This window comes from Zeugodacus cucurbitae, chromosome 5 (genome assembly GCF_028554725.1).
Source record: "Zeugodacus cucurbitae isolate PBARC_wt_2022May chromosome 5, idZeuCucr1.2, whole genome shotgun sequence".
Classification (NCBI taxonomy): Eukaryota; Metazoa; Arthropoda; class Insecta; order Diptera; family Tephritidae; genus Zeugodacus; species Zeugodacus cucurbitae.
The window spans coordinates 34,016,082-34,026,623 of record NC_071670.1 but is presented as its reverse complement, the minus strand read 5'-3'; the positions used below and the strand labels follow the sequence as shown (position 1 = coordinate 34,026,623).

The 10,542-nt window shown below is 37.6% G+C and overlaps 3 protein-coding genes across 3 annotated transcripts; 1 reads left to right on the top strand and 2 right to left on the bottom strand.

Annotated features, from left to right (window-relative positions):
* LOC128921949 (DNA ligase 4) lies at nt 1-3,660 on the bottom strand. Its single transcript, XM_054231017.1, has 8 exons — nt 3,393-3,660; nt 3,201-3,333; nt 2,959-3,126; nt 1,974-2,890; nt 1,467-1,913; nt 1,266-1,409; nt 797-1,204; nt 1-741 (listed from the first exon to the last, which is right to left on the bottom strand). The coding sequence occupies exons 1-8, from the start codon at nt 3,564-3,566 to the stop codon at nt 370-372; spliced, it is 2,763 nt and encodes a 920-aa protein (XP_054086992.1). The 5' UTR covers nt 3,567-3,660; the 3' UTR covers nt 1-369.
* A 44-nt stretch (nt 3,661-3,704) lies between these two features.
* On the top strand, nt 3,705-4,874 carry LOC128921950 (mpv17-like protein 2). The gene is made up of 2 exons (XM_054231018.1): nt 3,705-3,848; nt 4,003-4,874. Exon 2 carries the CDS (start codon nt 4,039-4,041, stop codon nt 4,621-4,623), a length of 585 nt encoding a protein of 194 aa, XP_054086993.1. The 5' UTR covers nt 3,705-3,848; nt 4,003-4,038; the 3' UTR covers nt 4,624-4,874.
* A 796-nt stretch (nt 4,875-5,670) lies between these two features.
* LOC105220504 (inhibitor of growth protein 3) lies at nt 5,671-7,836 on the bottom strand. The gene is made up of 4 exons (XM_011196937.3): nt 7,662-7,836; nt 7,392-7,463; nt 6,404-7,328; nt 5,671-6,335 (listed from the first exon to the last, which is right to left on the bottom strand). Exons 1-4 carry the CDS (start codon nt 7,687-7,689, stop codon nt 5,801-5,803), a joined length of 1,560 nt encoding a protein of 519 aa, XP_011195239.2. The 5' UTR covers nt 7,690-7,836; the 3' UTR covers nt 5,671-5,800.
* Between the last annotated feature and the right edge of the window lie 2,706 nt (nt 7,837-10,542).

Genomic DNA, 10,542 nt, shown 5'->3' with positions numbered 1-10,542 from the left:
ATTAATATAATAGGGTCAACTAAAAAAATAATATTAAACAAAATATTTCCAACATTACATTTCTCTTAAGCTTTTTACAAAATAGTTGACATTTTGACTATATTTTTTTTATTTAAAGATAATTATAATAATAAATTATTTAAACAAAATTTCGCATAAAAACAATATATTTTCAAAAACTTGGTATACAATATTACACATTCGGAAATCAAACAACTGCAAAATATTGAACAAACGGGTTAAAATAAAAACTAATATGCATTTCAAATACTTTAAAATCATTTACAATAATACTCATACGAAAATATTAACACAATATGAACTACAAAACATACGCAAACACATATACCAGATGTAATTTACCAACAATTAAATTTCTTTCCACATATATTCTAATATATCGAGTTTTCTTTTAGCGCGTTGTGAATGTATTATCCATGCAATATTAACGACGTACAAATTGCCCAAATAATCCTTAAAGTGCTTTGAAATCCACGCTTTCAACTTAACCTTATCGATTAAGTTCACATTGACCAGCACATACTTAATGCTTTGCAAGTTACGCGCATTCACTTCCAAGCACTTGCCCCCCAAGTACTGGAAAATCAATTTCGCCAATTGTGTATGCTGATCTATGCTATAAAACACCGCATTACAGTTAGTAAAATAATCGATTTTTTCATCAAATAACATCGTTTCCAGTTCGGTTAGTTCGGTAGATGACGGCTCAGCGAGAGCAACCTTCAAAAATATCAAATTTCGTATACAAAACCAACGTGTCTACATGAATACTCACATCTTCATCCTTAATGCCTTCCAATACGCTCATCAATCGCTCAATATTCGTGCACTCTGTGTACGAGTCGCCATATTTATCGTATATTTTGGCGAATTCGCTTTCCAACTCACTCGTTATGCAAATCATGTCGATTGGTGTTAGTTCCAGCTCTTGCTTTTCGCAGGTGTGTACCAGCCAGCTGAGCTTGGCGATATTGTAACGCCGCGATTTACATAAAGTCTCCACGCGAAATGTTATATCACCCGCCACTGATATGCATTTGGAGTCCTGTATGGGATTCTCCACTATCTCGCCGCCATTGGTGACCACCAGTGCTTTGAGTGCCTCAGGCGTGTAACCGGTGCGCAAACTAGCGCTCAGTATGCAAAATGAGAAACCCTCAAACAGATTGGAGGATTGCGCCACCTGTGATGGAGTTTTTGTTATTGTTGGCTTATATGTATATATATGTATAACTGCACATTACCTCATCTGCATTAAAGCGGCGTTCATATGACAAAGCGCCCAATTTGCGTCGCTCCGCTGCGGTTAATTTACGTTTCTTCTGCGGCAATGTCAAATCACTTAACTCCACTTGGCGCTTGTGTATTTTTTTGATACCGCTTTCTCCCTAAATATATGAAATTAATTATTTAGTTTTGTAGTTGTTGTAGCAAAGCATACGCACCTGTATCATTGCCATATAATCATGCAACGAAAGACACTCGTTCCAGAGTTTGTCGTTGCGCCACATTTCGATGCGTGGAAAATGCAAGCATTTAGACAAAGCGAAAGCTGCAGAAGGCGCTAAATCGGTTGCTCTTATTTGCAGTATGACCGATTTATGTGGTTCGATCCACATATCAGGTCGCCCTTCGGCGCTGTTTTGTTTGTAATGATACCAGCAGGGTGGCGGATCGCGTTTACAATCCTGCCAATGTGGTTTGAGCGCATCATTCAACGTTGCACGCTGACGCGTTCTATTGTCCACTTTGCCAATGCTGTAAACCTCATACTGCGTTTCTGAGATGTACTTGAGCACGCCCAGTAAAAAAGCTTGTGTGAAGGTACGCGTTCTATTGTAGAAACCACCAATGATCAGCAAATCAAATTCTGTCGTCAAACCGTTAATATACTGTAATAAATACATTATTATATAAAACTAAATATGTATATGTATGATTTTGTAAATTACGTCGGCCTTTATTTTGTACCAACCACCGCCATTGCGTATGCCCGGCTTGTAAATGGAATTTTGCTTTTTGAGCACCACACCCTCCTCCTGTGCATTGAGCGCTTGTTGAAAAAGCTCCTGGAACTGCTCTGCTGATGTTAGTTTGATTGGACGCATTATTTGTAATACACCAGGCTCTGTGCTAATGAGTTCAACAACTTTTTGGCATCGCTGCACGTACGGAATTTCCAGTAAACTTCTGCCATTAAAATAGAGCACGTCATAGACCACGAAACAAGGTCGCCAATTTAATCGTTTATCCAAATATTTAACATCCGTATTTTCGCCTTTGTCACGGAAGCATTTTCGCTGCATATCGTAAACCATCATCTCACCATCGAGTATTATTGATTGCATATTCGTTGGCAATAATGGTTGCAGTAATGGCGTCAACTTACCGTTCAAAAAGTCTTCACCAAAACTAGCAGTATAATCAATGCCATTACGTGAAATATATTTCAAACGTCCGTTTGCGTAATGCAGTTGAAAACGTTCACCATCCATTTTCGTCTCCAAGTAAAGCACATCCTCGGCCATTAATTGCTCCAAACTGCCATGAAACATTTCACACAACATCGCTTGTATGTGTTGAAAGGGTTGTACGATATTATTTAAGTTAAATGTGCTGATACTGTGCTTAGTTTCGTTTGGTTCGGCAATTGTGGATTCATCATTTATTTGGTTGTTGGCGACCAAACAGCACACACGTTTTATATTTGAGCAACGTCTATTGAGATCTCTTGCTTGCGGATGCATGATTGTAAAAATACGTTGTTCGCCAATTCCCAGATGCATGTTCTTCAGCAGTAAACGTATGAACCACATTTGCTCTTGAGCCGATGCTAACTCTGTTAGGCGTGTTAGTATCTTTTTCGTGTCTACAAGTAAATGAAATATAAACGTAAAGGTAATAATTTATCAGATAATGAATTAAATGTAAATTCACCTTGGCGATCACCCTCTGCTATAGTATCCAACATCTCGTGCACTTCATAAAGCGTTAGTTCACTTAACTCATTTCTGCAACGCGGCATCAGCACCGCATAAACGATATCCGCATAGTCATTGCCCTGACCATTATAGGTACGCGCTTGTAAGCGCTGCACATCGCTGGCTGGTTGAATATATTATATTACAATCTCTTATAACAGTTAAAATATGTATTGTAAAAAGAATTGACAGACTTACAATCTCTATTTATTTGCAACACTTCAGTGTAGACGCTACCAAGCGTTGTTATTTGTAGTCCATAGGCTTTACGCGACATATCCTCACGTGGTATTAAACATCTAAGGACGCAAAAGAAACTGGTGCAACCATCCTACATTGAAGGCCAATAATATAAAGCAATTAAATACTCAATGCACTGCAAATAGTTACCTCTGCATCTGCGGCAGTGAGTCCTTCTTTATCACGGTATATTTGCCGAAACTTTTGAAATGATTCGTAATAGCGACGGATTATCTTTTCCTTTGCAGCTTGATTTTTAGCACATTTTACTCTTTCAAGCATAGTACAGATATCTGCAAATTTTATATTTTTCGCTATATCCATGTTGTGAAATTCCAATTTGTTTACGCATTTAACCGTTTGCGCATATCACCCTTTGAGCGCATAGAAAAACAGCTGTTTTTTGTTTATAAATTAGCACTGGCAGTGTTCACTGCTCACAACTACAAACAGCTGTTCACAGAAAAAAAATCTGATTGGCACGTGTGGTGTTGAAGTTGTTTTTTTTCTTCTTCCAACATTTGTGACCGGTGGTTGTGGTCCGGATTTTAAATCCCTCAACGTGGTGCTTTGGATTTTAGGGCGCGAGTGCGCAGCGCCCTAAAGGTATTTGTGTGCTTTTAATAAAATCTTAAACATACCCGCAACATAGATTAACATAAATCACAAAACAAAAACGAAAACACTAAACAGAAGCCGAATAAAATAACCATAATTGCAGCAAACATTTATGTTTACATAATTTACAATAAAATTAAAGGTCACACAAAAAGCAACAACATCGAAACCACTTTCAATGGCACCCACTGCAGTCCTTGCAATACGCAGCGCAGCACTGAAATCCATGGATTTCTTTCGTGAAATACACAAACGAGCGTTTAGTAATAAATTCTTACTTGTAACCAATGTCGGCATTTCACTCAGCCTAAGTACCGCCGGCGATCTGATCGAACAACATTACGAAATGTATAGCGGCGATTTGAAGGAATGGGACAGGACACGTACTACAAACATGGGCATTTCCGGCATGGGTGTTGGTGTGATCTGCCACTATTGGTATAAATTCCTCGATCGGCGCATGCCGGGACGCACAATACGCGTGGTTATGAAGAAAATTGTTTTGGATCAATTCATTTGTTCGCCACTCTACATATCCGCCTTTTTCATGACAATGGGCGCACTGGAAGACAAATCCATCGAAGACACCTGGATAGAAATGAAACAAAAGGCATGGAAATTGTATGCAGCTGAATGGATGGTATGGCCACCTGCACAATTTGTTAACTTCTATTGGCTGCCCACACGTTATCGTGTGTTCTACGACAACATCATAAGTTTGGGATATGACGTTTATACATCGCAAGTGAAAAACAATGATTAAACTACAAGAGTTACTTATATTGTATATGCATACATATGTATATAACCATATCAGAATGTCCACTATTGGAATCATATGTGACAATATAAATGTTTATACCAAACAAATGAGGCACTAAGCAATTGAGCGCTGTGAAAATTCTCAGTGAATTTGTTTATACTTGAGCTTGTTTACAACAAAAATATGTTAGTTGTACACTTTTGTGTTTTCTAAAAGCAAAAATAAATATTTTTACAGAGAAGTATAATAAATTGCCTGTTTAATTTAAATAATTTTTATTAAATCTCTGTATCACCTTATGTGCGCACGAGATAATGCTGAAAATTGACTAAATGTCTAAAAAGAAACTTTTCAAAATGATTTTCAATTTGAGAGATTTCTTAAGTGCAAGTAAACAAATTGGATATAACAATTATGTCTACTTTTTATCGGCTCTACCAAATCGCTTTTGGCAAGAAATATTTGTTTTACACTAACGCGGGAATATCGTTTGTTTTAAGTGGAGTTGCGGACGTCATCGATCAGAGCTACGAAAAGTATGCGGGTAAACGTAAGGAATGGAGTCCTAGGCGTACGTTCAGCATGTGTGTTGCTGGTCTATGTGGTGGTATAGTGTGCCATCATTGGTACATATATCTTGACAAACGTTTGCAAGCAACAAACTTCAAGACTGTGACGATGAAAATTCTACTAGATGAGTTGATATGTTCTCCCGTGTACTTAACGGTTTTCTTGACGGCATTGGGTTTCATGGAGGGCCGTTCAATTGAGGAGTCATTACAAGAGTTGAGACATAAAATTTGGAGAATATATCGTTTTGAATGGTTGCTATGGCCGCCCGCACAATTTATCAACTTTTATTTTCTTCCCACGCATATACGAGTGCTGTATGTGTATATGGTTAGCATAATACATATAACATATACAGCACATGTTACCCACAATAATGATTGATCAAAAAGTGCTAAAATAAAAGAAATATTCCCTCAACAAAAACCGATTACAGCAAGTAATACAAATAATTTATCAATAAAGAAGACGCGCATATGATGGCTAATGAAAGTTTATTAATTTGATAGCAAGTGCGTTAATCCCATGGAAAAATTTATTTCAAAATAACGTTCATTTCAAATTTTTGAGTCGCGCTTTTGAAATAAACCTTTCAATTTCAGTAGAACTAGTTTTTTCTATTTCCACGTCGTCGCATGGATGCTGTACATTTGGGGCAATACCACTTGCCTTTTGGTGGTTGTGTAATACCCACACATGGGTAATGGAACCATTCGTAGGGGCAAGCATCGTTGTCACAAGCCACCATGTCACCATATGAAACTTGATTGCAAGTACAGTAACGTGGTTCATTTGGGTCGTATGACCACTCTCCCTCTGGTGTTTGTTCCACCACCAGTCCACTTTCAGTAATACTAACATTTGTGGCAGGCGTAAGAGTGTTAGATGAGATCGAAGATGAAGCCGAGCTGGCACGATTAGTTGCTGCGGCTGATGTGGAGGCCGCACCTAAACCTAAATTTGACAAGCTCATTGCAGGCATACCCAGATTGCCAACTGTTGCTAAATTAGACGATGATGGCAACATGTCCACAGAGTCTACACTCACAGAGGATGAGGATGATGCCAGCGATATGGCAGATGAGGGTGTACTGCTGTTACCAGCGCTGTTAGTGTGAGTAATACTATTGGTATTTATTTTCCTGAAAGAAAAAATTGCACTCATTTAATATAATGTGTGTGCTTTAAAATGTTATATAATAATACACACTTTTTCTGTTTCTTCTCAACCGCAGTAGTCTGTAGTGTTGTCTGAGCGGCTGCGCTCGCAGCATTTGCAATATCACGACTGATCCAAAATTCCGGTGGTCCACCGCCGGCGCCATGTATTGCCTCATAACTGGCTCTGAGGCTCGCCGTACGACGACCTTGTGGCATTTGTTGTGTTGCCACAATGGCTTGACTGGCAGCTGCAACGATAGCGTTGGATGCAGATCCACCTAGTTGTTGCAAATTGTAAGCAACAGCAGAGGGATTGCCTGCAGTAGTCACAGATGAGCCCGTGGTATTCAGTACTGCATGTGCACCTATACCTGGTGTTATGGGTCGTACTGCCGGAATGGGTGGATTATTTGGAGTTAGATTGTTCGCCAAATTTGGACGTTTCTCCGGTATAACCGTTAAGTTTGTTGTGCTATCTCGACGCTTTTCCGGTTTCGGTGTACGATACCGATCCTTTGTGGTTGTCGCTGGTGTAGTCGAGAGTGATAAACCACTTATGTTACCGGTTGGTACTCCCAATATCCCATGACTATTTGTAGATGCCACTGCTCCTATCGAACCGTAATATCTGTTTTCTTTTTGTGTAACACCAATTACATTCATTAATGCCGTGGCCGCACTTGAACCATCCATTTCTAATGAACGCTTTTCCAGTATTTCCGTTATACCATTATTATCTGCTTCCAGTTCACATTTAAATTTGAACAGTTCACTGTCCAAACGACGTAAATAGCGCTCCACCAAATCATGTATTTGTGTGGCAATGTTTACTTTTTCATCAGCATCTTCCAATACTTTGTAGTATTCTTTGCGTAAATTTTGAAAATCTGAATCGGCTGATTCGTTTTGTAACTCTCCCCTTTTACACTGTTGAAAGAATGTACGCGTTTTTTTCTCCAAAGAATCCATGCTATCTGTGTGGAAAAAGTATTACTTTTAGTGTTCTAATAGACGTTTAATTAAAATATAAATAATACTCTGCACTGTTAAGTCCAATTCACGCATCTCAGTAAAGCGGTCCCGGAGCTCCTGTGGCAAGTGCTCGATCACTATTCGTATAAATGATGGAAATAATATTACTACTTATTGTATACCATTGTTGTGGATGTACACAAACAAAAGCCAAAATATAAACAAATCATATCAAAATAAACAATATTTGGCGTGCTCATAACCTCCAAAATTGTTTTGCTAGATCATTGCAGCACACCATGAACTTGTAACTGGAATTACGGGAGCATACTTACTTTCCAGATAATCCTCAAGGTAAAGCATGTTTGCAGTTTATTTATATATGAATTTGACACAATTATTACAAATCTTATTAAAAAATTTTATTTTGTTATTAATTAGAACTTTATAAATCACAAATAACACCTTTTCCAACCGAGCTGTCAAATGCTGTCAAGTGGATAACATGATATCTTGTAGAGTTGCATTGTGGCAATATATATTTAGGAAGTGTTGTAAAAGGCCTTAAATGTGAAATATTTATATTTATTGAAATATTTATTAATATTTATATTTATTTATTTTATTATAATTATTTATTCATCTTTATTATTTTTATTTTTTTAATTTAAATGAAATATTTCTTATGTTTAATATTATAATTCCCAATTTTTCGTGTTTGCAATATTAATTTAGAAATCTTTATCTTGGCATTAAGAACCCAAATTCTTCTTGTTGTACATACATTATTATATACATTACTAATTAAATAACTCAAAATTAAATTTTCATTTTTAAGTCTTATATATTAAAAGTGCTAATTTTAAACAGAAAATTATATCGTGCGTGTATTTTAGCGTTTGTTGCAACCCTGTGAGCCGCTTCGGCTTTTGTTTATGTTAACTCGGCGCTTTGCAAATAAGTGGCAAGTATGTTAGCATCATTGTATCCCAACAACACTAATAACAAAACACATTAAATATAGCAAAGTCAAGAATTGAGTCGTCGAAAGGATAATTGACAAAATACAAACAAGATTTCGCAGGACATACGAGAAGTGTTTTTATGGTATTCGTGTGCTCCTTCGTACGGGTGTTTATATGAGTTTTAAAAGCACTCGTTATCGTTGTTGTGTTTGAGCATTCGGTTGTGAATGTTCCTTGCGCGAAGACGGTATTGAAAAATAGTTGATAGTTGTCAAAATATTTGGAAACCTTTAATATTATGTTTTCTTATGGTGGAAGTGTTATGTATAAAAGTTAAATGTGTTCTGTACGATATATTCACATGCGTGAAAAAAAAGTTGAGTGAAAAATTTTGTGTAGATTTTATGTAGACCTAAATTTATTGAATTTCGAATTAGCATTTTTCTCTTTTTGGCCCAATTTGAATTTTGTTGTGCTTTAGTGCTGCAATTTAAATACAAAATTTGACATAAGAAAGTTCTTTTTTTAATAAATTATGTCCAAAGTGTTGAGCCAACAAAATGCCCTGCCTACACAGCAGCCTAAAAAAATTGAAAATCACAAAAAAACCACACCCACTGTACAAATGCTCAATAGCAATTGCAGTAGCCTAAACGGTGGCACAAGCATGAGAGGAACCGCCACCAATTCAGTGGTTTGCTCCTCGGAGTCTCCATCGACCTCGTCCTCGCCCATTACAGTCGATTGCGATGATTTTACCAGCAGCTCTATATTGGAGTTTCTAGCAAGGGAACAAGAATGCTGCACTGAAGCAGATACAGAAAGTATTTTTCAAGAAGTAAGTCGTTTGGCAGATAATTCAGACACACGTAGTGTCGACGAGATTTTGCGTGAAGCTGAACTACTAATGCAACAGCAGTCGATCTTTGGATGCACAGATAGGACTCCGCGCTGTAAACAACTTAAAGCAAGCGGAGGCAACAAATCAAAAAGTCATCAACAAAATCCACCACAGCCAAATTCTGCAGTACACCAACAAATTCAGCAGTCATCAGTTGCAACACAAAACATAAAGTTAAATAGCAAGTATACAAAACGTATCGAAAATGTTAGTCCAATCCAGAAACAAATGCAAGGTGTGTCGCACACAAGGCTGACAAATGGTAATTGTAGCCATAAAGAAAAAATGAAATCACAAAAAAACGGATTGGAATACAGCACACTTGCACAGTGTGATACTACAGCTACAAACACGCCACAGACACCAACTGTCGACACGCCACTTGAAAATCAACGCTTTGATGATTTTGTCGAGAATTTACCATCGGTGTCTGTCATATCTGAAGAGTCCACACCGAAGGATATGCAAAACATGATGTCCACTGAGGCTGATGTTACTACAATGGCGCTGTTAAACGGTGACGACGATGACACAGACACGGTGAGTGGGGGGCGCCTTTACGCAAGCACATCCTCAAACGCCTAATGAAGCGGCAAACCGTTGAGTGTATGTGTATATAATATAAACGCTTTTTTACTGAAACTCAATTAGGGCTATAAATACGAGTGCATGTGTAAAGATTTTTTATTGCAGATATAGGTACACACATGTATATACATTTGTGTATTTATTAAATTTTTCTGGCTTGACATTATCCATATAAAATTTAATTATATTCTCAGATAACTTTCTCGATTTAAAAAATGTGTGTTTTAATTAGAGAAGTACACTTTTTGATTGCTATTATCGTTTGTGCTGTTTTAATTATTGCTTGTGACAAGCAGACAACTTCTTCCAAAATTTTATATAATTTTCTAAAATTAGAAAATAAATTGATAAATCCAGTTGCATTTAATGGCTTTCGAGTCCGCTCCACCTTGCACTTTCGCGCTGCTTCCGTTCTTATATGGCGCATATGAACCACGCTAAAACTGTAGTTTGGGCGAACGCCCGCCTCCCCGAGTATTCTGTAAGACACATCATCGATTCTATTGTTGAGCCTTTCGCTTCAATGGTACTGTTGAGAATTCACCAAGCTGAGGCGTTGGTGCCCTCATTCTGTACCTTTATTAGGTCTAAGGCGAACTCAAGTAGCTCTTTAGCGTTCTTCGGAAGTAATACCGTCATGCTATGAATGGGCGGTATGTAATCTCCTCGTTTTCCGCAGAGGACTGGACTATTCCAACCTTCACGCTTCGTCTCTGCAGTCTACCAGAAGCGTTCCTGACCTGAAATAAACTTCGTTAAATT

Bases quoted from the DNA above. Each gene is read 5' to 3' on its own strand.
- LOC128921949 (XM_054231017.1), bottom strand. From the start codon at position 3,566: ATGGATATAGCGAAAAATATAAAATTTGCAGATATCTGTACTATGCTT. The intron at 3,127-3,200 runs GTAAGTCTGTCA...ATATTCAACCAG, and splicing joins GTTGCAAATAAATAGAGATT to CCAGCGATGTGCAGCGCTTA. The intron at 742-796 runs GTGAGTATTCAT...ATATTTTTGAAG, and splicing joins AAGGCATTAAGGATGAAGAT to GTTGCTCTCGCTGAGCCGTC.
- LOC128921950 (XM_054231018.1), top strand. From the start codon at position 4,039: ATGGCACCCACTGCAGTCCTTGCAATACGCAGCGCAGCACTGAAATCC.
- LOC105220504 (XM_011196937.3), bottom strand. From the start codon at position 7,689: ATGCTTTACCTTGAGGATTATCTGGAAA. The intron at 7,464-7,661 runs GTAAGTATGCTC...TTATACGAATAG, and splicing joins CCTTGAGGATTATCTGGAAA to TGATCGAGCACTTGCCACAG. The intron at 6,336-6,403 runs GTGTGTATTATT...TTTTTCTTTCAG, and splicing joins GTTGAGAAGAAACAGAAAAA to GAAAATAAATACCAATAGTA.